This window comes from Aquila chrysaetos, chromosome 4 (genome assembly GCF_900496995.4).
Source record: "Aquila chrysaetos chrysaetos chromosome 4, bAquChr1.4, whole genome shotgun sequence".
Classification (NCBI taxonomy): domain Eukaryota; kingdom Metazoa; phylum Chordata; class Aves; order Accipitriformes; family Accipitridae; genus Aquila; species Aquila chrysaetos.
The window spans coordinates 4827422-4852888 of record NC_044007.1 but is presented as its reverse complement, the minus strand read 5'-3'; the positions used below and the strand labels follow the sequence as shown (position 1 = coordinate 4852888).

Below are 25467 nucleotides of genomic sequence, written 5' to 3'. Positions count from 1 at the left end.
GTCAAGGCTTAGGAAAAGCATTGATCACAATCCAGCTGTCAGAGAAAGCATCTTCTTCGCCAAAGGATTTAAACTGATTATGAACAGCAAACAAAATCCAGACAAAAATCAAGATAGAGACAGTAATAGACAAAAAGGCATGTGAATGTATATGAGTACAATCACCCAAAATATGCACATGCGTATGGACAAGAAGGAAGAGTTACTGTTATGAGAAATTGCTAATATTAAAATGATTTAATAACAGTAAAGCAAAATTTTTAAAAAATTGTTAAGTACAGTGTACATTGTTCCCTAACCACTGAAATTATATCAAAATGACACACTTGGATCATGCTAATCACAAACACAGCAAGTTGATCACAGATAAATGCTAAAGCAAAATAAGTCCTCAGCACAATGTATTTTTCTTATAATGCATTAAGAATGCATTCTCAGTCTATTCTTTAACAACAAAAACCATGAAAACGAAGAGGTGTTCTAGAGAGCAAATGCAATGCAAATGCCAAAACATCTGCACTAAGCACATGCTACGCCTGGACTAGAAATTAAAGAGTCTCAAGTGTATTACCACATGAAGGAGAATACAGCATTCATTTCTCTCATTAAGAGAGTTTTACTATTCAGTAAAACTTCAAGTTTTTATAAGTAAAGACACTGAGAAAGCATAAAAACTCCTCGAAATGGAAAAAAAAACCAATATAAACCTCAACTTCTTCAGAGTTCCAGACATAAACAAATCAAGATACTTACCTTTAAAACTTAACCCACACAAGTAAGTTTTAAAAGACAATGACATATCTAGAATGTCTGAAAGACATTTTCCATATCCCTATTTGCTGGATAGCAGAATTCAGCAATATTTGCCCAACATTGCCCTCTGGCGCCTAAAAATTTTTTAGATTAACAGTGACAATCAAATCAAGGCTGAAGTACTGTCATATCCTTTACCTAAACGTATCAGACGCACAAAAAAAAAAAAAAAAAAAAAAAGGAAGTAAGTGTTAGAGTGTTAGATTTCTTTTCCCTAGAGTCTTGTACCTTATTTCAAGTAATAATATTTAGCAATCCTTTAGTAATCATTGCTCTTTCTGACCTTATAGGAAAAGTTTACGCATACACAAGGTCTCCTCCAGGGAATATACGAATCACACACACACAAAAAAACAAACAAACAAAAAAAAAAAAAAAACAAAAAAACTTTTATTTCCTTGCATTCTTATAAAACAATTTAAATTGTCTTAGAGTGAATATATGCATGCTATTATCACAGCATGTCTTTCAATCACTTCAAACCTCAATGTAGTTTTAGAGAAACAAAACAACTGGTATGTAAATGGTAGCATTTGGGGATGCTGTTAAAATAACATGAGCATGTAACTGCTTTTTTTAGGCTTTACTTACCAATCCTCAAAATGTAATCATTCTTTTTTTAAAGTAACATTGCCTTCCAAGTTAGTTTTCACACTGAACATACTTTATACAATGTTGTCGAATACTTTACACAAAAATTGTCAAATATTTATTTAAAAGGAACTTTTCCCTACGATTTCTAATAAGGTTATTTTAGGCAGACCTAGAAAACACCAAACATGACCATTTTTATCCTTCTCCCCCCACACCTTCTTTGTGTACATTCTTGCCCAATATAGCTTCAATTAAACGTAGCGTATCAGTAAGTAAATATTCTCTCAAGATGGCAGAAACAGTACAAAGATGTGAACTGCTCACAAGAGCAGTTCATGGAAACAATTTGATCATAAGCTAAGTCATGGGACTGATTACACATAAAGATTTATCAAAATTTGAGATGGTATTTTTAAACTTCAACATAGAGCTCTTGGCTAATAGTGTAGTTTTGAAGTTTACAAACAAAATGTAACAGCCATTCCTACAGCATCATTAATCAAAATACCACACTTAAATTGTCTTCAAATAAATACACGCTCTAAACAGAAGAACTACAAAACAAAGACTTTCTTCTTGAATAATGACTTAATACTATAAATTACATTATCCCCATGTTTTGGGGTAATATTTTTTAGTTTCTCAATATTAATTTATTAAACATGGTTTACACTGCTTTGTATATATTGTAGCCTTCTTAGAACCATGGCTATATTTTCTAAAGTAAGTGCAGAAAAAATGCTTTCACTCAATAAATAACATTGCCTCAAAATGTCTCAGTTGTTTTTCACTCAATAAATAACACTGCCTCAAAATTTCTCAGTTGTTTGGGTTTTTTTTTCCTTTAATATGAAACTTGAGAAACAAAGAGGAAAAAGTAGTTAAAATCTTAAAGGACTTAACACCCTTTGCAGTGCACCTTCACATGCATTTTATTTTAATAGTAGGTCTCACTAGACTGTACCATGATTTACTGCTTGAAACCTTTGTCCCAAGACACAAAATAAATCCATCAGCAACTTCCCAATTTTTTTTTTTATTTTTTTGAAGGCCTGAAATCTGAAGATCTTTTTTTCCTGGACAGAGAAAAAGGCTTAGTAACTGCAAAAGAGATAGAGGCCATCATTCACATACCTGAACAAGTCTATAGAGAAATCAATATTCCTGGGAGAAAAAAGCAGTATATACACTTATTTACATCTGAACAAAACATCTCCTGTTAATTTGGGCTCCACCAGGATAGCAAAAATATTCTGCCTAATCCATTGCAGTCAAAACTAGTCAGGCTCATTTTTGTCTCTCTCTCTCTCACACTCCTGATTTAAGGTACCTGCTAAGTTTTATTAAAGCACTTCCTCTGATCACCCTATGATCTCTCCTGCTTTACTTTATTGACTAAAATACACAGTTGTTGGACCTAATCACCTCCATATTCCATGATTAAACATTTCCATTTGTCTTTTTACAAGCACTATTGCACCTTTCAATGGGTCAGCCTTCTAACTATATGAACAAAACAAAAACATGAAATAGAAAAAGACAGAAAAGTAATACAGAAATGGGACACACATGAAGAATAGGTGTCTAAATAGAGTCTCAAATCATGAATATGCATGACAGAATAAACAGCAAGAACAACAAAGATGGGTAAAGAGCTTTGAGAACAGTAAAATAAAACAACAAAAAAATCAGCTTTCAGACAGTACAGGACTTATCATCCGAGTAACAGTGATCAAAGTCTTGTGTCCACAGTCTCATGTCAAGTCTAAAAATTCAATTTCTTTTATTTAAGCATACCTCAATTAAACTACATGTACTTAGCATTAATACTTCAAATAATGAAAAAAGCTAGAGAAGCCGTTCAATGGGGAATTGTTCTCCGTAACAACTTGTGCTCAATACTAAGTTATTTACCATCACAACTTTCAGCCATAACAAACAGGAAGACACATTAGGAAAAGTATCGTGATAAAAGTTTGGATCGATGCTTCCACCATTCATTTAACATGAAACAACTAAGCTAACAGAACAACAAATCATAAACTGTAAGGCAAGGGAAAGGGGAAAATTAGAAAAAAAGGAGTAAGACTATCGATTTCAGGACAGTTACATGTTGATGAATGGTGAACCATGAAAAGGGTAAAAAACAAAGGAAATCAAGCAATGGAGAACTCAAAGAAGAACTGGTAGTCATTGGAAACAAGCTTGAACGAGTACTCATACTGCAAAGGTAAGGTGCCGAGTCAGACAGAAGGAAAAAAGATGTGGGACAAACAAGCTGAAACTGCCACTAAATGACAGAAAAGAATACACTTGCTATGAAAATGATGCTATGAGACTAAGTAATATGAGAGAATGTGATACATGATGAGAAATCAGACAAGGGAGCATGGGAACTGCAAGCATGAGTACGTTAATAATAAACCAAAACATTTTAAAATATTAAACAACGCTCTGAATTATTAAAATAAAAACAAAAGAGCTTATTCTTGTGATAAAGTAATAGCTATTCCCACATTCTAGAAAGCTCACAGATGAGACTGGAAAATCAGAACAATTTAGGCTGGAAAGAAATGCTAGACGTCCTCTTGCCCAGCCCACTGCTCAAAACAGGGCCAACTTTGATGGTCGTTTAGGTTTTTCACTGTCCTATACACTCAAGTTTTGAAGATGAATAAGGATGGAGATCCCACGTTCTCTCTGGGCAACCAGTTCCAGTGTATGATAACCCTCATGACTGGAAAAAGGGAATTTTTTATTAGGGAAGTTTTCCATCACTGCAACATGTTCACTGACTCTCCCCCTTACACCGGGCGCTCTCACCCTTACAATGGGCACCTCTGGGAAGAATATGGCTCCATTTTCACTGCATCTTCCCATTTTGGAATCAAGGAAAGCAATAGGAATTACCCCAGTATTCTTCTCTTCTACAAACTGAACAGATGCAGCTCTTTGAACCTGTCCTCATCCGTCATATGCTCCAGCTTGCCAATCATCTTGGTAATACTGCTGGACTGATACCAGTATGTCAATATTGCTATTGTACAGGGAGCTCAAAACTGGCCTTGGTTCTAAAGGCAACGTCTCTCAAATGCCAAATCGAGGGGAATAATTACTTTCCTCAACTTGCTGGCTACAGTCGTGATACCATAGACAAATTAAGCAAAATCAACTAATTTCTACCAATGAGATGACATTAGCGCACAGCAGAATTTCTCAAAGCACTCTATTTATGGAGCACTGACTAAAGAATTACATTAATCAGTTCAGTTATTTGTATCTAGTTTGCATGCTTGCTTCCTCTTATGCTTACCAATGAAACTGAAATTCAGTATTAATTCAAAGATAGAACACTAACAGTAAAAAGAAGTATTCACGCTACTACAATTAATTTGCTCAGGGAGTGGATGGAGTGCACATCTATGCAAATAATTGTATTCTGAGTCCTTAAGTATATGTAAGCACTCATAAGAAATTTCCTCATTAAGAAATTAAGAAATTACCCAAACTCAGTTTTTTTAAATATATAATTACATCATTAGTTACACAATACAAATTAGACTATAAAACAAAATGTTCTTAAATAAATTCCTATATAGAGTCCTTTCTGATGCGCAGCTTTACAATTACTTTTCCTTTTCATTCCTAACAATGTGGAATACTTCTGTGAGGGTTAGAGAAAACACTGCTCCCAAGAATTAATTTTATTATGCTATAAGCACAATCTTTGGGCATGTTCATTTCCCGTGGAAAAACGCTTTATTATATGCGACATATTATCAGTAAATTAGGTAAAATTGTTTGACTAGCCACTACAATAGACCTATCAATAAAAAAACAAACAGAAATCCTGAGCAAATAAATATATGCAATATATATAAGCCTTACTTAGTCTAAAGAACAATGGGCTCTAAGAGATAGGATTTATTTTTTAAAGCAATATTGAAGGTAAAAATATTTAACATAAAGGACAACACTGGATTAGGACTGAGTGGAGATTAAGTTGGTTTGGTAGTTAGCAGCCTTTTAACCTTTAAGTGGATAACAACTAAAAAAAAATCCTGTTGGCAGGAAGAGGGGAAAAAAAACCCAATTTACTTTGTTTCAGGATACACTACAAGCAGTCAACTGAAGTAGTAGAGGGCTTGGGCTTGATCCTTCTAACCTTACGTGCTTCTCTGGTATTTTAGCCTTTTTTTCCTCCCTCCTGATGATTTTACCTTACGGTGTTTTCAAATAACATATATCATTGGGAACAGCAGATCCACAGGCTGAAACTTCTATTAAAAAATAAAGCTTCTCAGAACTATTTAATTCCTCAGATTTTTAAAAATGTGGTCAAAATGGGAATTTGAAAAGCTAGGAAGAATGCAGATTTTTAAATTACAGTAGCAAGTATACACTAATTAGTAGGTTTCGTGATATAATTATTACTTGAAAACCAGTATATGTAAATTATGTAGCACGAGTTCTAGTCAATGCAGAAAGGTACAAAATTGATTCACAGGTCACTAACAGTAAAGCATTTAAACACTCTGAGTGGCAGAGAATTTCATTTCGATACCTCATTACCAACAAATATGAGAAAATTGACAGTATTGCACTGTTAAACTGAGGTTATACTGGGTTAAACAATTTTTAAAACTATTGGTTTTATAGAAAACCACATTTGAAAGTCCAAATGAGAATTTTTTCAGAAAAATAATAGAAAGGGGAGATTTAGAAAGATACATACCATGTTTTCTACTCGGAGCTCAAAAGGCATAGGGTTGTACACCATCAACTGAACTTCACATACATCTCCCTGGACCCACTGGAAGTCTACATGAAATGATTATAGAATTAACGCAGGAATTACCTAATCATAGTGTTATAAAAAAGTAGCATCAGCTGAGCTGTCAGACTGCTGTATTATCTTTATGGTCTAAATTAACATCTCTGTATAATCTTCACAGTCCAAGTCCTATTCAAGTGCATTATGAGACACAAGCTATAAATACCAGCCAAAACAATGGGTTAAAAGACCGGAAGCATTCATTAATACAGTAATAGTGCTCCAAAGACCCAACATTACATTGGCAAAATTAACTCAGGCATCAATTCAAAACAGTACTTAAACACATCCTTAAACACTTAAAGGCTTACATACTTGGAGCTAGGTACAGAACACACATAGCCTTGGATATTTAAGCCTCAGATAAGCAGCAACCAGATAAGGAATGAAAACAACAGGAAGAAGGAAATCAAAAATAATGGAAACAAGTCTTCATATAGACACAGCTGATGATACGAAGTAAGTAAAAGATCACTCTAAATTAAGAAGGAAACAACTGCTCACCAGCAAGATGCCACCTCAGTTTCCTCCTCCTAATTTTCCTTGGGAAACAGTAATTAATTTGGGAGATGCTGTGGGAGGGGAAGATGACACTAGGTTCTATAGATACAAATTTTTTTGAGGTTCACAAAATGGAGACTTAAGCAATAACAAAAGTTATTAAGTAACTTGCACTTCAGAAAGACAACGAACAAAAATAGGTCAGGTAATAATATGTACTTCTGGCTTATATCTCACTACAAGAGACAGAGGTTCAACTTTAATGACACTTCACCCTGCCAAGTTTAAAATTTTGTTGTTTTTTTTTTTTTAATTTAAGGAGGCAAGAAGTTTATGGAAGGGAGGTCAGCAGCAGAGACACAAGTTCTGAGGAACTGTTAGATGCTGAAAGATTATTTTACATCAGCATTTCATAATCTTTTCAGCCCACAAGATCCTGTCTAACTTCCAAATTTCTCACAGTTAACCACATGCACCTGATGTTCAGACTTAAAACTGAATGTGACAAGATTCTCCATACAAGCTGAGGACCTGCAGTCCAAATAAACAAAAGGTGGTTTAACTGAATTTGTTAAGAAATCATGAATATAAGCTAACCTATAATATACATAGATTAAATTTTACTAGTTTACTCAATAATTTTAACATACATTACCAACACTTTTTTACTAGGATATCAGAAAGCATCCGGTAAAAAAAACAGGATTATTAAGACTGTCATTCACAGTTGAAACCATCTGTACTCTAATTGTACATTCACAATGGTTTACCATCTGATTACATTTTGCAAGCAGTATTAGAGAGCTCAAGGGAGATGCACTTAATGCAAACGTTTAACTCCAATTAATGCTAGTGGAAATTAAAAACATACATTCAGAGATACTAACAGGTTATATTACTATGAAACCTGAAAAGTAAAACTGTTGATTAAAACAGAACGTTCAAAAGAACGACTTCATGAGATGTTCTGTAAGTTTCCTTTTATTTAATTGCTTCTAAGTGTCCATAATGACTTACACATTCTGCAGTCCCCGAAAGAATCAGTTACTCCTCTGAAGAGGTATTGTACAGAGCTTCAAAGTTATGTAAGCACTTAAGCCCCATTATGGTTAACTGTATCAACATAGGCACTTGTAGTAGCCAAAGTAGACACTTCAGTCCTTCTAAATAAATTTCCACATTGTAAGAACTACAAGAAGACTGGAATGTTCTTTCTGAAAATTATTTCAATGCAGCCACATAAAAAGTGATTCTGAAAAGTCAGTGACCAGAAAAACGTGTTGGAAACTCTTGATTTCATCTAAGTGTTACTCTGAACTCAAACTATACATTTGCCTGATGCTTGAATCTCTTTCCAAAAATAAGAAATGAGCTTAGAATCCCTTACGTTTTACAGACATGATCCCTCCCTCAGCGTAGAAAACTCCCTGATCTACCGCGTGAAGCCGACGCTGGCAGCACAAGCGAAGGGCAGCACAAGCAAGCGGCAGCTGCGGCGTGCTGAGAGGAGTGCCAGGCTTTCGAGACCCCCGCCGGGTGTCTGAGGGGGTTTCTCAGCCCACCAGACCCTTGGGCTGTGCGTGGGGAGGGACCGGCCGGCAAGGCGACTGGTCTCACCACAGAGCCGCGGGCGAGACCTGGGCGCTGGCGGCGGTCCGCGCGGCCAGGTCAAAGCGCGGGAAGCCGCAGATCGCCGGCCCCTGGGCAGCGCCGCAAACGGGGCGTGCGCGCAAGGAGCGGCGCCTGAGGGGAGCAGCGCGGCCAGGCTGCAGGGTGCGCAGTGAACGGCGCCGGAGGGGAGCAGCGCGGGCAGGCTGCGGGGTGCGCAGTGAACGGCGCCGGAGGGGAGCAGCGCGGGCAGGCTGCGGGGCGCGCAGTGAACGGCGCCTGAGGGGAGCAGCGCGGCCAGGCTGCGGGGCGCGCAGTGAACGGCGCCTGAGGGGAGCAGCGCGGCAGGCTGCGGGGCGCGCAGTGAACGGCGCCTGAGGGGAGCAGCGCGGGCAGGCTGCGGGGCGCGCAGTGAACGGCGCCTGAGGGGAGCAGCGCGGGCAGGCTGCGGGGCGCGCAGTGAACGGCGCCTGAGGGGAGCAGCGCGGGCAGGCTGCGGGGTGCGCAGTGAACGGCGCCTGAGGGGAGCAGCGCGGGCAGGCTGCGGGGTGCGCAGTGAACGGCGCCTGAGGGGAGCGGTGCCCGCGGCTCGCGCGGGAAGGGCTGCGGCCTCCGCCGCTGCTTGCTCTGCTTATCCTCAGGCTTGGGCTGCGGCCCCGACATGTCACCCCAGCTAGCTCTCCTTTGGCTAAGTAAAAACCTAAAAGGAGAAACTGCCCTGTGTAATGTAAAACTCCTATGGTACACACAGCACATAAACAAATCCTAACTTAAACTGTTTCAAAAAATGCAGGTGCCTTTTTGTATCCATCAAGGAACAAAAATATTGCATAATACAGCTGTTCGACTGGATTAGCAATAAGGTTTTATTCAAATGAAAAAAACATGACAAGTTATACCTAAGAGATTAAATGTTGAAAATTTAATTGTGATTATTAAGAGAAATAATATAAGCTATTTTCCAAAGAAATACTTCCGTAACGGGAAAGCACTTCAAGATGTTCCCACACATCTACATTTCTAGAATTTCTTATCCTTTACTTAATTCTTCTTATTCCTTTTTTAATTTATCTTTTGAAATCAAAGTAGTACTGTAGCAAAGTAGCAGTAAGCCGTGTCCATCCAAACTGCCAGATAATAATCCGTACCTCTGCATATTACCCAATTACTCACGTTTCAACTATTTATTGAAAATACACATCATCATAAAACAAATTAGAAAATGGACGTGTTCTTCTCAGGCTGAGAGATATCATCTTAATCATAATCAGGGGTTCACAGCACAGGCAGGTTAAGTCCAACATCTAACCTAGAAGACTGTGTGGAAAAAGCCTGTAGCCCCACATGTTAGAATGAAGAAACCGCACAGAGAGTCTCCGAGTACTGGCTCTGCAGAGCAGGCACAATCCAGATGAACAAGCCAAGTAGTTGCTACACTGCTGGAGAAAATTAATTTTAAAAGTAGATGAAAGAGGACTGTTAGAAGGGTAAAAAAGGAGAGAGACAAAAAAGGAGGTGTCCCAGGGAGCAGTGCAATACACTACAATACAAATACACTACCACTAACAAGAGAAACTGAGAATATAGGAAATGGAAAGCATTCTCCACCTTTCATATGCATTCATGCTTGAAAGGGGCAGGGAGCAGGGGACAGAAGTTCAGGTGCTGAGGAGCACACCCGCTTGTCCTACTCAAGTTTCTGCCCTAACTTGTTCCTGAGCTACCTATTTGAAAAGTAGTTGGAGCCACTACCTACAACGACCTGCTAGATGTTCAGTATTTTACAATTCAAAGCATGATACAGAAAATCTAACAAACCTTGGTGACATTTCCAAGTATTGTTTTTCTACTTTTTCTTTTTTTTTTTGGTGGTTACTCTGTAGTAAAATCAGTGACATAAGGAGGCAAGTTAAGAAAAACAACATTCTGCAAATTTCTGTATTGAAGTTTTTACAATCAGTTCTGTCCATTGTCACACAAGTCCTTTTTGTGCTGACATTAATGCTTATGTTGAAAATTATCATGCACGTGATATGCACAAAACCAACAAAAAGGACTACCAATATTTGTAACTTAATCCAGGATTTTAAACAAGCCTTGTAATCTGTTTCCAATGGCACAATTACAGCACTGAAGAGCTTTGTAATGAATGACATAATCCTCTAGCAAAAGATAACTAGTATTCCAAACATTGTTTATAAGGCTTTTTTGATTTTTTTTGCTGAACTGTCTTTAAGAAAAACTGACTAATCAGGCAGTTAATCATTCTGAGTTTACGTTAAATCATAATAGGATATCAACTAGATGCATCTGAAAGAGATAAACTGAAAACCAATTTTAAAACCCAATGGTCTAACATTGGGATTCTATGGGTGACGAACTACCACAGTCCAGTTTCCTATGAATTTGCATCTTTTGTGCAAGAAACTGCAGCTCATTCATCCTAATTTCTTCATGTTCATGATGATACCCTTATTAGAAAAGGGGAAACGCCAACAGTGCATCTAGCTCAGGGCACCACACATGGTAACTGGCTAAGCTGTCTGCTGCCAAACAGAATGTGTCAGATCTAAGTTTTACCTGATTTCTCTTTTGTTTGAGAAGGAAATAAAACTGATTTATATCCTCTGAAAATCAGTTTTATCATCTATAAGACTTTGAAACTGTCCCACGGAGAACAAAGCTTTGCTCCTTCAGAACTTTAGGCTAAAAAACTGATTATTTCAAACACAAGAAAGTAATGTCAGGTTTGCTTTCCTTGACCAAGAAAGATTTTCTAATTAATAAAACAATGGAAAACACTGCAAAATATTCTTACCTATTTTCTTATTTCGTTCTTCCCCACGACTGTGCGCAATAATTGGAGAATATATGAAGGGGCTTTTGGTTGACACATTCTGACCAAGTAGACTTTTCATTTTGTGAGGTCGAAGACTGGTTGGGAGGTTCAAAAGCTTAACAGATCTGTTGAGTAAAAACAATTTTAAAATATTTTATTTATTCTATTTTATTTTGTAATAGATGGTTGTGTTAAAAATGAACTGATAAATACTAAATGACAGTCTCAGTAGGTACTGATTAAAACACCTAAGATGGAAAACATGAAGTAAACACTTACAGTACAAAAGAAAGTAATACCAACTCAAGGAAACCAAAGACAAAGTTTCAGAAAGCTCTCAGAAAACAAATGCCAAAGGAAAAACATCTTCTGTAGAAACCAACAAAACCCAAACTAGCCGGATCAGTGATCTGAAATCCAGCTATTAATTTCCATGTTAAGTGCAGATAACAACAGATAGACCACAAGTCCAGTGCAGAAAACAACCAAATATTTACCTTAAACCCAAACTAGAAGCCAGAAGAAATTTCATTGGACAAGGTAAAGAACTTCTCCAAGGTGAATAAAACAGACTTTAAAACAGTTAAAATGCACAGAGTTGCTTCTAGAAGGAACGAAATGTCCCAAAAATTTGAGTGGGTTTGTTGAATGACCAGAAAGCAATTATAAATAGACAGAAAACAAATGATTTATTGGACTATATCCCTGTTAGACCCAAATCCCTACAATACCATGCAGGGAAATCACTGGCCTTCCAAAGCTGATGGGAAATTAAAAGACTAAATATTGGGCATAAGAGCAAGCAATAAGTTAGTGGATATTCAGTAGAAGTAGCAGCATTATAAAAGCCTGTAAGAATCCTAGTTACTTAGAGTCAGGAAGGAGCGAGGAAAGAAAAACGAAAGGTGAATAAAGGCATCATTCAGCATCATAGCTATTTTGCTACAGTCTATTAAGCTTGAGGTATTTGTGCTTTTAATTAAGAACATCATCAAGAGATGAGAATCTCCCCTCTATAATCACTTGTGGATTAAATCTCCAACTTTTTTAAAATTTGGTTTTCAAATAAAAAAAAAAAAATCCTACAGAATAAAACTACAGTTTTTGCCAATTGCTAGAGGCATCCCACCACACCAAGGTAGACAAGCAAGAATGAAATAAAATGCTTACAAAATTTTCCATCAGTAAACATTTAAAAGATACTTAAAAGATATAGTAGGCGTGTACCAAGACAAACAACAGAGTCTAGCTAAAATCCTAGAAGACTTCTAAAACCAATTAAGAGGCCAAGCGCAAGAATGCTAGAAAACCCCAACTTGTTTAAAGATTAACTCCCTTCTTCCCCCCCTTTACTACCCAACTCCCACAGTAAAACTTATCTCAGTGGAACTCTTTGATAATGCCATAATAAACCAGAGAGGTTATAAATGTTACAGTACATGATTAAGTTGTCGCGTTTTATGAAGTTCTTCAAATAGTATGACAAGAGCACTTGAGCACTAAGAAAGAAACCTGCCTTCCTCAGCTGTAAGCTTAAGTGTCTTCACTTTGAAAAGCAGACAGGTATTCTTTTACATGTTAAGAGTTTTGCATCATTTACAGGATATAACTGAAGTAATTCACTTGCCAAAGCTACAGAATTATACTTAATTTCAAAACAATAAACTATTACTGAGAACATGAAAATAATGTTAAGTCCTCAGCACATTGAAGAACAGTTGTACCAATATCCCACCAATAAAAACCACATACATACAAGAAAACAATTTAAAAATTACCCAGATCATTGAAAATAATGTGCTACTGCTGAAAAATAATGAAGCTGTCTGTGTAGTGTTACTCTTACATATTATCCCTGATACAAGACACCTGATAAGAAGTTACTAGATAACACTAAAAGTATTTTGGAACAAGAAATAAATCACATCTATATATTATCTGTTAGTGATGCTTAGTGTCAGCAATTTGTCGCAACCATATGCAAAATAACAGACAACAAGCCTGAGGAGTAAAGAGAAAGTGTGACAGATTGCTGGATATTTCATATTTTGAAACCTCTTCTGATAGAATTTTGTTACAAATTAGAATACAACTTAAAGCAAAACATGTAAATGATACTTATTTGAGGAAACATTAAATTTGATAAAGTGCTAATATAAAGGAATTTTATATACAGAAAGAAGTGCTTTAGCTTATCCATCTTTATTATATAAATACTGGTGGATAACCTTTTTAATCTTAATGCATGACAGTGGAAGTAATGTTCTTCAACCACATATTAGAAAGCTATACCCTCACAGGTCATACATAGAACATTAATTCCTTTGTGTGAAAAGCTTCAGTAACGTACATTTTCTAGCCCTGGCCCAGCCCAACTGAATTCAAATGAGTGACAATTATGAACTACAAAATAATTTCACTAGCTACCCAGAAGATCAAAATCTTGTATTTGGAAAAAGTTGTGTTAATTAAAAACAACCTTGCTTAGAGGGGAAATGAAGAAAATTTTAAAAACCCCACTCTACTAAGTAAACAGAGGGAAGGAAAAAAATGGCACCGAGTAAATTTAAAGTAGTAAGAAAGTATATAAGGACAACGAAAAGACATCAGTGGTGAAAAGAAAGAAAATTCTTTCTTCTGTTAATTATATTAGTAAGAAAATTAGTTTTAACACAGGTAAATTATGAAAATTGGAATAGCGCATCTATTAGAATAGAAAGACAATAAATTATTCTATTTTGTATTACCAAAAATACTAGATATGATTTTACAGTATGCTATAAATGGAATACTTTCCAATCCAACATGCTTTTAATTTCTGAAGCTTCATCAAAAGAAATAAAAATTCATCAAGGAGGTTTCGAGACTGGACTACAGCATTTGAAATGTCAAAAAAAAAAAAAAAAATCCCAAAATTCCAACGGCTAAAAGAAAATACATAAAAATATTACAATATTTAAAGCACATCAATAATAGACCAAGCATCTATTAAAAGATGATACACACAAAGAAAGACTACAAAGAATAGCATACTTAAAGGACTGCTAGTTAACATGAGTATCGGAATATGAAGATTTTGCCAAGCCAAATCTCTTCTATTGCTTTATAGGTATGGGGGGGGGGGGGGGGAGTTAACAGTGCAACTATGTTCCAATTTCACTGTGGCATTTCAATGTTTGACAGTATTTTGATTAAGAAATCTGCATCCAAAATAAGCACTTCACATTAAATGGGTTAAGAACTAGTAGACCATGAAATGCCAACAGTAAATAGAAGTCATCATCATCAGTAAATGTGTATGTTTCTAGAGGGCTCTAGCATGGATTGAGTAATAAGCTTAGGTTATTCAACATTGACCAAAACCACATTTCCACACATTTATAATTTATGTCTCAAAAATTAACATTATTTAGCTCAAAGAGCTCTGCAGTCCTGCATCATGATTATTTTCCAACTAGCTGGACAGCTCTACAATACACTAGGTCTGCTATGTAGATGTAACTGGAGGCTTTACATTTAGATGCATCTAACATTTTGTTGGATTACGGATTTTTATCACTATGGCTTTTATAGAACTTTCAAAAGAGAAGAAGGGGGAAGGGGGAGAGGAGCACAAATGGCAATTCTTAGCTGTTAAATAATGTTGATATTTTCAACACTCCAAGCGCAGCCAGGTCAGCACAAGCTGATAGTGTAAATGAAGCCCCTGGATGGTGAGCAATTTCTTAAAGCTAGCCCTAGGAATAACAAGTAAATATAACGTTCTTGTCCCCTTCTCTCAGCATACAAAACATTTTAAGTGAGGCAGAGCCTTTCCCATCAAAGTCTTGGTAATCTGTTGCCAAAGTTTTGACTGGCCTTTATATGCATGACTCCTATAAAAAAAGGATTCAATTGGCATTTCCCGTATCTTCAGACTTGAATTTTCTTCAATATTCAGCATGGAGAAGAACAAGAAATTGTTATGGAATACATTCAGTACAATCCACCTCCTCCATGGTTTAAAAGTTAAGCAAAAAGCAAAAACCCGAGACTAATTCAGGACTTAACACTTCACAGCTAAACACATGGCTGCTTTTTTAGCACAACGTAAGGGTTAGACTCAAGGGAACTTTAGCATCACATTTCTGCACCTATTTGACAGCCAAGGCAGACAGATGCCATACACAGTCAGATTAAAGAAGGTAGTTTTGGTTTTATACTGTGTAAGACTTAAGATTATTCCTAGAACAGAGATCTGCAAGAGGCACTAAATGGCTGACAGCACTCTTGCTCCCAAAAGAAAATATTTTGCCTTAAAAATGTTTTCATGGAAGCTTTTGCTCTAACTTCTCTTTACAATCACATTAACTCAAGTACTAGAAAGGACTATACAAGTTTGCTTAATTAACTTCAATTTTTTTAATACTATTTAATTTTTATTTCTAAAAAAAAAGGCTAGGTTAAAATTTGCTCTAAGTTTGTTGTCTAAAAACTTTCAGGAGAAGAAATACAGGCCTCCTTCATGTATTTAGCTGGGAACCTGCCTTCAGAATGTACTGACCAGGGAACTCATCTAACACACAGACAGTTACCTGAACTTGTCACTGGGCATCTTTAAGGTCAATGGAAAATGAGTCAATACAGTCCACATACTCCAGTAATTCAACTCATCCTAAAGTGATATGTAAATTAGGTTAGAAAAACCTGGAAGTTACTATCTACGTGTCTTGACTGCAAATATGAGCTAGGATAGTCAAATATGACTAGTTTAGCTCTATACATAGATTTTTTGTGAAACTAAATCAACCCCAAGGTCAGCTGATAATAAATTACTCAACTTTCCCACTGTAATATGTAGCTTTGGTTCTAACAGTTAAGGTTTGGGGATCATATGTCCACATTACATGTTTTCCAGCAAAGAATTTGATACCAGCCGCAACTCCAAAGTACACACTGCACCACTGAACAGGCAACACAGAGCAGGTATCTGCAGAATCATCCTAGATGATTTGTCAGTGCCAACTGAATCCACTGAGAGGACAATGCTGGAAGACCTCAGGGAAGGTGCATTTTTCCCCATGAGTACACATTAAAAGTGCAGTGACCCAGGTGGCTAGTCAGTGCACAGCTTTCTACTTGGTCCAACCAGGAGAAAAAAAAAAACCACTGTTTCCAGGACACCCCTGGAAATGGTGTGACCATTCTGATTCCGCATACAATTCCATCTGACCGCATACAACCATATGCTCCAGTCAAACCTGCACCTTAAGCAAGCACCTCCCACACAACAAACTGTTAGTGTGAACAGACCTATCGTGTTAAATGCACTACAAATAGTTAGACAAGGTCTCTTTCTTCAGTAAATGTGAAAAAAAAAAATTGAAGAAGTTAGAGAGAACATAGTAAAACTAGTTGTATCATGAAAAATAGTCATAAAGTAAAACATTCATTTTCATTTTAGAGACTAAAAGTAATCTGAAAATAAATATAATTTTCACTCTTTGGTTATACACTTTATTATCTCTTTGTGATACCAGAACTCTTGCTTCATGAAATGTTTTATGATGTCCCACTGAGAACTCAAATCTCTACGAGAACTCTTCAATAACTTCTACCATATTTTTTCCGAATAGCAATTATCTTTCCTTCAAAAAGCCACTTTTTGACAAAGATTTTCTTTTAGCTTTTTCTTTTATTATTGATGCCCATTGGCTGTATTCTCTCTCTGACTCCCTCTAATGCTTCATGCTAGGCTTTAATCTAAACAAGGTATTATTCATTGGACTGACTGCATGATGTGCTTTGGCACACAGGCACAAAAAGGAACATAGATTTAGAATAGGCCAGTGAAGGTGCCAGCCTGAAAATGCATCATCTGGAAAGGAACAAGCTACAAAAGGCATCAGTTCCAGCTGAGTTCTATGCTCCACAGATGGAAACAGCACCCAACTCCTGGACCTTCAGTATGATCAGGCATTGAACTTAAATCTCAGCTGCAATGACAAAATACTTTTCTTCAATTGTATCAGAAACTCTTGAGTGACAGTTTAAAAAAAAAAAAAAGCCTCTCTTCTTCTGAAACTAAAGGCCACAGAAGGTATTTTCTGCTCAAAGGCTCTATTTTTGCCTAAGAACTTTTCAAAACAATTTGACATTTTGACATTTTTCCATGTTACTGTGAACAACTTACGTAAACTGAGAAGACTACATCCTTCCAGTATCCTTTAAATTTTGACAGGTACTGTGGAAAAGTTAAAGATTGTATTTTGGAGTCTTACCTCACAATAGGCAATTTGGTGAATGGAACAGGAGGTAACTTCAAACCGTCTGGAAGAGTGATGAATTCCATTGTACCAGGGCATTTTGCTGTGTAGCTTTCCAAGCTCTGTGTTACATCTTTCTTTTCTAGAGAATAAATTTGTTTAAAATAAAATCAAAAAACAATTTCAAACTTACATGTAACAAAAGTTTATGATGAAGTTATAGCCTAAAGTTTTACTTGTTTTTTTGTATTTATACAAAATAACTCTAATGGAATGCCAACTAATTTTTGCATACAATGCTTAGAGTTATGCTCCAGAAGCCTTAATGAATGGATCAAATATAATTAAGTGACCTTACGCAAGACAGTTTTCTGGACTTTTCAGAATTTTTGAAGTGTCAGTCTATACCTACTTTTTGTTAATTTTTCAATTGTCAAAATCCAAATATCTACAATTTATCTATTAAATCTACATATCCAACACAATTGGCCTTAAGCATGTTAAGGTTACTAATAAATAGCATTGTTACGTGAACAAGCCCTGCTCTGAAACATTAGCTGAAACAATACCAAAGCCAAAGAAGAGAAACAAATTACTTTTGATGTTACCTTGTGTTAAAACTACCTTATTCTTAAAATAGTGGTACTATAGTATTCTACTAAATCATAACAACTGGTAAGAAAATTTTTCTTTTTGCTTAAATTGCTTAAAAATACAAGAACATTCAAACAAACATATGTTATTTGGGTTACCTTCAATAATGGATAATAAATGCTTATGTATTTTATCCAAAAATTGTTTTCAACAATGTATACAATTGTGTCTCCAGAAAAAAAAAAGTCTATTTGGAAATATACGGCCTGAACACAAAATTATATTTCTGTGATGAAATGGGAGTCTGCAAACAGAAATAAGCCTGAGAGAGTGTGTTTAGAGGGGAGAATGAGACAGGTGAAAAGTCTTAGACCTATATTGTTTTAAAGCACAGTAAACATTCCTCCATATACGTGCTACCAATAAAAATTAGTCAATAACTAAACTGTTTCTAGAAAATACTTCAGAAATCAAAATACTCAAAACAAAAGAGAAAAGGGAAGAATGATAGCAAATACTGCTTTCCAAAAAAACTGCTTAGACAAGTGTATTGAGTTTATGGGGCAAGGTTTTGGTAGCAAGGGGTGCTGTAGGGGTGGCCTTTGGGAGAAGAGACCAGGAGTAGCTCCATGTTGGAGAGCGCCAGTTCCAGTCAACTCCCAAAATGGACCTGCCACTGCCCAAAGCTGGGCCCATCAGCAATGCTGGTAGCATCTCTGTGGTAACATATTTAAGAAAGGGTAAAAAATGCTGCGTAGCAGCTGTGAGAGGGAGCAGTGAGAAAAATGTGAGAGAAACATATCCTGTAAACGACGCCACTGCCCGAAATGCCACCTTGGGCCTTAAAGGCACAAACATGATGTTTGTGCTGCCCACATCAATCCAGCTTAGTTTGTAAGCTTCCAAGGCCATGAGTACATACGCTTTCAAAGCAAATAAAGATTAACTGTAATCGCCTTCACTCTGAAATTAATGCCACATAACTGAAAAATTGCCTTGCTTGTGTCTGTGTTTCATTGAACTGTCTCTTGAACCATTCACTACATTTTAATTTTGTGTAGGAAATGTTCCCAAAAATACATTATTAGACATACACATACACTCAGATCAGCACAGCACAGCCAGGAGTTGTAGTGGTTCAAGACAGTATTTTCACAAAAATTTCAGGCTACAGCATTCAGGTTGTTATTTGCCATGTTATGTGAGCAAGGGGACATAGTACAAGTAGAATCCACTGAGGTGGAAAGCATCACAGCTACCAAGAATGATGAATACAACACTACCGTATGTGCTTAATTCTGCTTGAAACTGGAGGTCTGTCTTTCTGAAGAATTGGCTTTCATTTCCTAGTGTGAAACAGTCAATTACCGTATTCAAAGAAAGCATGCTGCCACTTGCAAAAAGAATTTGTTTATAGGTTTGAGTTGCATTTTTATTTCACAGTGGAAGCTCAGCATGGTTTCTGCAAAGACAAGGCTAAAACAAGACATTTTTCTATGCTGATATTGTATGAAATGCAGTTTAAAACATGCTGCTGCCAAGCCAGCAGTTCTATTACTTTTTACTTGGCACCACATCTCAGCTGAGATGCTAAAGGAATCCACATCAATAGGACATATTAAAATGCACTCATGATGCAAAAGAGCAAGGGCTGCATGATCTTGCCTGACAGCCACTTCTGAAAGAAAATGTTGGAGCCTTTCTCTGTCGACTGAGCACCTCTGCTACCTGACCTCTGTGGTATGAATGAATGATACAGATTTCTCTACTTAGTCAAATTTGCAAAGCCTTATAGTTGCCAAAAACCTGCTACAGACTGCTACTTTCAAACGGCTCTGAATTCTCCTAGCATCTGCCTGGCTGTCATCATATTTTGACACAATCACAAACTGCACAATCCTCCTGGGAAGATCTATTCAACTACTAAGTCTCCTGACCCATAGTTTAGAAGACTGACTGTGACTGAAACAGTTATCACCGGTACTTATCTTTCTCTTTGCAAACAAGAGATAGAAAACAGCTACTCTTGGAGGTCTTTACCCACCTAGTGCCTTCATGCTTGTATATATCAGCAGGAAGGCATTCACCACTTGATCCTTTGTGAATTCACCTCAACCGCTTTAAAAGCCTGCACTGCAGCTGGAAACACTACTGGATACTCATGTAGGTATTACAGAGACTCATTTATTTAGTGAGAAATGATGGACTATTTCCTCACCTGGAATAACTACATTCATGATTTTTTTTTTTTTTTCTACAGCTTCTCTCCAGACTCATTGAAAGATCAGGATCATAGAACGGCTGCAACCAATAAAGCTGAACAAAGCCATAGTCAGTATTGCCACTCGAGCACATACTTCTCAGTTTGTTTAGTATAACCTCAGTACAACTTCCCCATTTCATACCAAATTCTTTTCATTACGTTTTTTTAGCTGCTTCTGACAACTGAAAATTTTGCAAGTCCACCAATATTCTTGCTAATTTTTTGCTTAACTACTTCATGTCAACACCACGAATGTTGGTTTTGTCCCAAAGCTGCTTCAAAACTTCTTCTGAGAAGACAAAAATCTGAAAGCTTCAGCTGCACAGTTAGAAACCATTTGTGACTGAAAGCTCTAAATGTGAAAAAGAAAAGTCTTTCTGCTAGTTTCACTATAATGTGAAGCAGTATTTCACAATAATGGAGCCATTGAAAAATCAGACCTGGACAGGAAAGAAGGTCAGTTATAGACTAATATTTTTAAAGCACTTCAGTAACTGTGATTTAACAGTATCACACAAACAGCATTTCATGCCTTGGCAGATAACAGAGAAAATTAGAAGAGCACAATTGCTATAACTGTACAATTTAGCTCTTCAATACTTGAAGAAATTTAAAATATCTATATTCGGTCTCTGTGACGGTCTGACAAATTATAGTCAATGTCTCAAACATTCATTAAAGAACTTTGGTAGAGAAGACGGCCCCTGTAAAAGCACTGGAGTTGTGTGAACAGGACAATGTGGCCGGAGCAGAGGGCCCCACGGAGGGTGGGACCGTGCTTCTCAAAAGCGGCAATTCCTTATCTTCAGCAACCATGAGAAGGAGCACAGCATATGCGCCTGGAGGAGGGGGCCCCACAGAGGACGGGACTGCTCTTCTATCTGAAGTGGTCATGCCAGCAGGGAGAGAGAGGCAACTCCCCAATGAACCCCCAAGCTCACCGACTGACTCCAGAGAACCCCGGGAACGTGAACTGCGCGTCGAGACCACCGACTATAAAAGAAGGGAGGATGAGTTCTCGGCGCGTGCCCTCCAGAACTGGATCTCTAGACTGGCTGGACCAATGCTGGACCCAGGACTGGTGAAACGCTTTTCTTTTCTTTCTTTCTTTCTCTCTCTTTTTTCCTCTCTTTTCCCCAGTCCCTACGCCTCATCCTTTTAAACATAAACCATTTACCAAGTATGAGACTAGGAGCGGATCTAGCTGCCCCTGGGCTTCTTTTTAGAAGGAGTCCAGAAAGCAAGGGGGTCCGCTCTGAACCTCATGACTCAACAGGAGGGCTCTCCTGACACAGTTTCACGTTCCTTTTTCCGCTCCTTTTTCTACACCTCACTTCTCTTGTCAAACAACGGCTTAATGACATGATGCGAGGTTCATATTGATAAGTTCACTTATACTTGGGCAAGGTTAGCTTGGCTGAATAAATGTTGATTGTTGTTTGAACTCCCCTGGTGTCATTTCACCTGAATTCTGACAAAGGAAATCCACAAACCTGAGTCGCTCCAACTTTGGGATGCGACAGTCTCAGTCACTACCTATTAAAAACTAAGTCAAATATTAAAAATACAACATTTGTTCTCTGGCAAACAACTGGTTGATCTGGTTTTGATTAAGTCATTGTGTCCCCTGCAGAACAACCTACAGCAAGGTAGAATGAAGAAAGGGGACATTCTATGTCTGACCTGCCAACTACACTGGAAGACAAACAGCTTTCTATTTCCTTAGGCAACTTGCTAAAATATTGAAAAAGGAAGTTGGGAAACAAATAGCTAAAAGCCTTCTGACTTCAATTTTCCCTTAGTGATAAGCCCAGAATCAACATTTTAACAAAAAACCTAGTACCCAGGGTTCTTTGTGCTGGCTGAGCTTTTCCTTCCCCCTTGAAAACAGCAAATAATGTTCACAAAGGAGAAGTCCGAGGAGACCTCCTGCAGCAGTCAGCCCCTGAGAAGTGGCAGACAACTGGCCTACCCAACTCTCTCAGGAACAGAGAGTCAAACATCTCTTTGATAAGTTACTAGTAACACGTAACAAGACAGAAAAGTCAGTCTGACAGCAGAAAAAGCAAGAGAAACAGTAGTTTCTGCACCCAGAAAAACAGATATTTCCCTCACCAAAAAAAAAAAAAAAAAAAATTGCTTGGTGAGCCCTCTTACAACTAGGGAAGAAAATAAGTCAGTGTCTGCTGCCAGGGAGATCTTCAGCATCACCCTGCCATCAAGACACAGTGTGTTCTTTAAACTAAAAAAGAATTTCAAAAAGGGCACAAAATACATTAAGACTCTCACAAAAGCTGAAGTAGAAATTGAGTATTCATAGACAGGGACCACTACAAACTTTTTACCTTGAAGTTAATCACTAGATTATAGCATGTATGCAAAGGTCTTCATGACCTTTCAGGTAGTCCCTCAACTCTAGTTTCACATAGATGCAGATGGACAGTAAGCAACCTATTTGTATACTCAGTACATTACTCTTCAGTACCACAAGCAAGCTAATGTTCTAAGTGAAGTGCCTTAGCAAGACTTGCATGATCAATCCACTAATTCAGTATTTCAGTTGTTTAATTCAGCAGAACTGAGCAGATCTCCTCTAATTTGCAGGCAAGCATCACCTGTTTTTCCGTTACATTAAGTCTGATAGGTATTAGATGACAGCATTTTCTACAGTTTTAGTAAACAGCATCTCTAATATTTTTCTGAAAAATACATGGAGCAAGTAAACACGACTTCAAACTGCTCAGAGATCTGATACTTGAACAAGTTGCTTTGAAAGCAACACAAGGAATGCTGGGTTTTCACTCCAATATTCTCTACTGCAATAAATCTCAGCACTTTTACCTAAGTTTTCATACTGCCCTGAACAGCTACATTTCAGACTCCTACCTATATTCATTAGGTCATCAGTTAGACAGGAAGCACATGCAAGCTGACTGGCCAACTGGTTGACAAAATGACCAAAGCGAGTGAGAATTAATGGTCTTTTTTCCCTCTTTTAGGTCTTTTGCCTCCTCAGGGCGCTGTTAGGGTCTACCTTTTCTATGTATAAACAACTGTCATGAGACTGGAACAAAATTAACAAATTAACATCTCTGATCTGCTCTCCACACCATGTTTTGTCGTAGACTCAAAAGCTATTCTTATGGGGAAAACCAGAGAGGCACCGGCAGACCACATATTACATGAATCCTCTTTCTTTGAGGAATCAAGGGAAATAAATCTCTGAATACAATGGAGACTAAAACTAATAAAATTCACAGTTTGACATGGAAAAGAGCAGGAACAACAAGAAAATAATTAATCTATGCTACCCACAGAGCTAGACCCACTTTCATGAACAGATCATCATGAACAATATCCAAGAAAGTGGCTCCATCCATACAAAGACGAGAATGAGAGCAAAATGATTCAGTTATTTGTTGGGTAACAGCTCATCTTTGAAAAAGAAATTATCAGATTTACTACTAACTTTGGGGGGGGTGGGGAGATAATCTTTTCAACATAGACAAAAAGAAGAGTTACGTGTGTGTCAGAATAATGTTTTCTGCTTTTAAGATGACCACCACAGAGACAGAATGAGAAGAGTTTGACTAAACACACCACAGTCTTCTATGACAAGATTTTTAGTAATTATATAAAATGTGTACACATCAAGTCACAGCCAGTTTGAAATTCACAGCTAGCACAAAAATATTTTTAGATAAAATCTCATGAAAAATTGTCATAGCTGAAGTCAGAGTTCAGAAACATGCCGTTAAAATTTTGGTATCTAGTTCTCCACCATATCTGAAAACTTCAGATGTCTGTATACTTTGAATACTACAAAAATATATTTTGTACATACAAAATCAGTATGTAAAACACTGAACAATATTAATAATTTTTTCATGTTACAAAATACCAGAAGACCTACCTCAACATAAAGTGGAGCAAATTAAGCATAGATAACTTCCATGATAAAAAAAATTAAGGACTGCTGCAAAGCTGCTTCTGAGCAAATTAGGCTTTGTAAAAATTTACAGATACAATGGGATAACTGTTAAACACATCTGATTTTGTATTTTGGGTGGAAGAGGCACAGAGACAGAAGATGGCAAGAACAACACGCTCTTTTCTGTAGGACATTTTTCCCAATATACTGTTATGCAAAGTCACAGGAATTTGGCCTGAGGGGATTATCGTGATTGAATGTTTCAATGCCTCCACTACTGATACATAGAGAAGAGACTCTTGCTTGAGAAAAGGACAGTCTAATTGTTTAAAAACCTAGACCATTGGCTGAAAACTTAAAATGAAAACGTCAGCTCTCTCTACTAACACATAGTTGAGTTTTCCCATCCTTTTGAAAAAATGTTTCTTCAGTATCACTCCTAGACCTTACTCTTCTTTTCTTAGCACATCCAATCATACTCAATGGACATCATGTGGGGAGTTCACCAAAGTACATGGATGACCTTTTTTAAACATGGATATTTGTTTTTACATATAAAGAGCTACTTTCAGTAGCAGCCTTGATTCCAGTGCCTTCATTTGGATTTAGGCTAAAGAGAGCAGTATTGAGTCTGTTAAGTGTCATAAAATTCATTCAAATGTTAGTAACATAGCTTCCTTCAGTACAAAAATATTAGCTCTTAACAATACAGCACAAATTCTTCATGTCTTTACATTGCCAATTAAAGTATGTCTTCCCCAAACTAATCTTTTTTTTTCTGGAACACAAACTTTGCAACTTGTCTTCATTTGAACACTTGTATCTCTTCCCTCAATTAATTAAATCAGGCTTCTTAAAAAATCAGAGGTAACTGCATGAAGATAGGAATTTTGAGCTAAAGCTCAGAAACTTCATTTTGTTCATGAATGACTTACTTAAAACAAATTAATAGGAAACTTCTGTCATAAAGAAATGTACTGTTTTACTGTAATAACTGATCTTCTGTTTTACCTAAGAATTTGGATATGGTGTTGACTGGAGTTTTTCTCTGTACCTCATCAACATCCAAGTCTAAACAAAGGTAAATCATGTGTGAAAGACTTTCAGGTTTGTTTATAATGCTAAACAATTTGGATCAGTCTTCATTTTATTCACAGTACACTATTTTTTCTTTCATATAACATGACTTAAAAAAATGTTGGTCTTCATATTTTGTGCTACACAAATTAATTTAAATCTTTTATC

The 25467-nt window shown here is 37.0% G+C and overlaps 1 protein-coding gene across 4 annotated transcripts in view; it reads right to left on the bottom strand.

Moving 5' to 3' along the window:
* The window catches only part of TRAPPC9 (trafficking protein particle complex subunit 9), a 519558-nt gene that overhangs the window by 450309 nt on the left and 43782 nt on the right, over window positions 1–25467 (bottom strand). For all 4 annotated transcript variants that reach the window (XM_030011866.2, XM_030011869.2, XM_030011867.2 and 1 more), the window contains 3 exons: window positions 17450–17576; window positions 11169–11314; window positions 6143–6228 (listed from right to left, as the gene is read on the bottom strand). In XM_030011866.2, the coding sequence (XP_029867726.1) occupies window positions 6143–6228; window positions 11169–11314; window positions 17450–17576 (359 nt within the window). The remainder of the gene's footprint in view (window positions 1–6142; window positions 6229–11168; window positions 11315–17449; window positions 17577–25467) is intronic.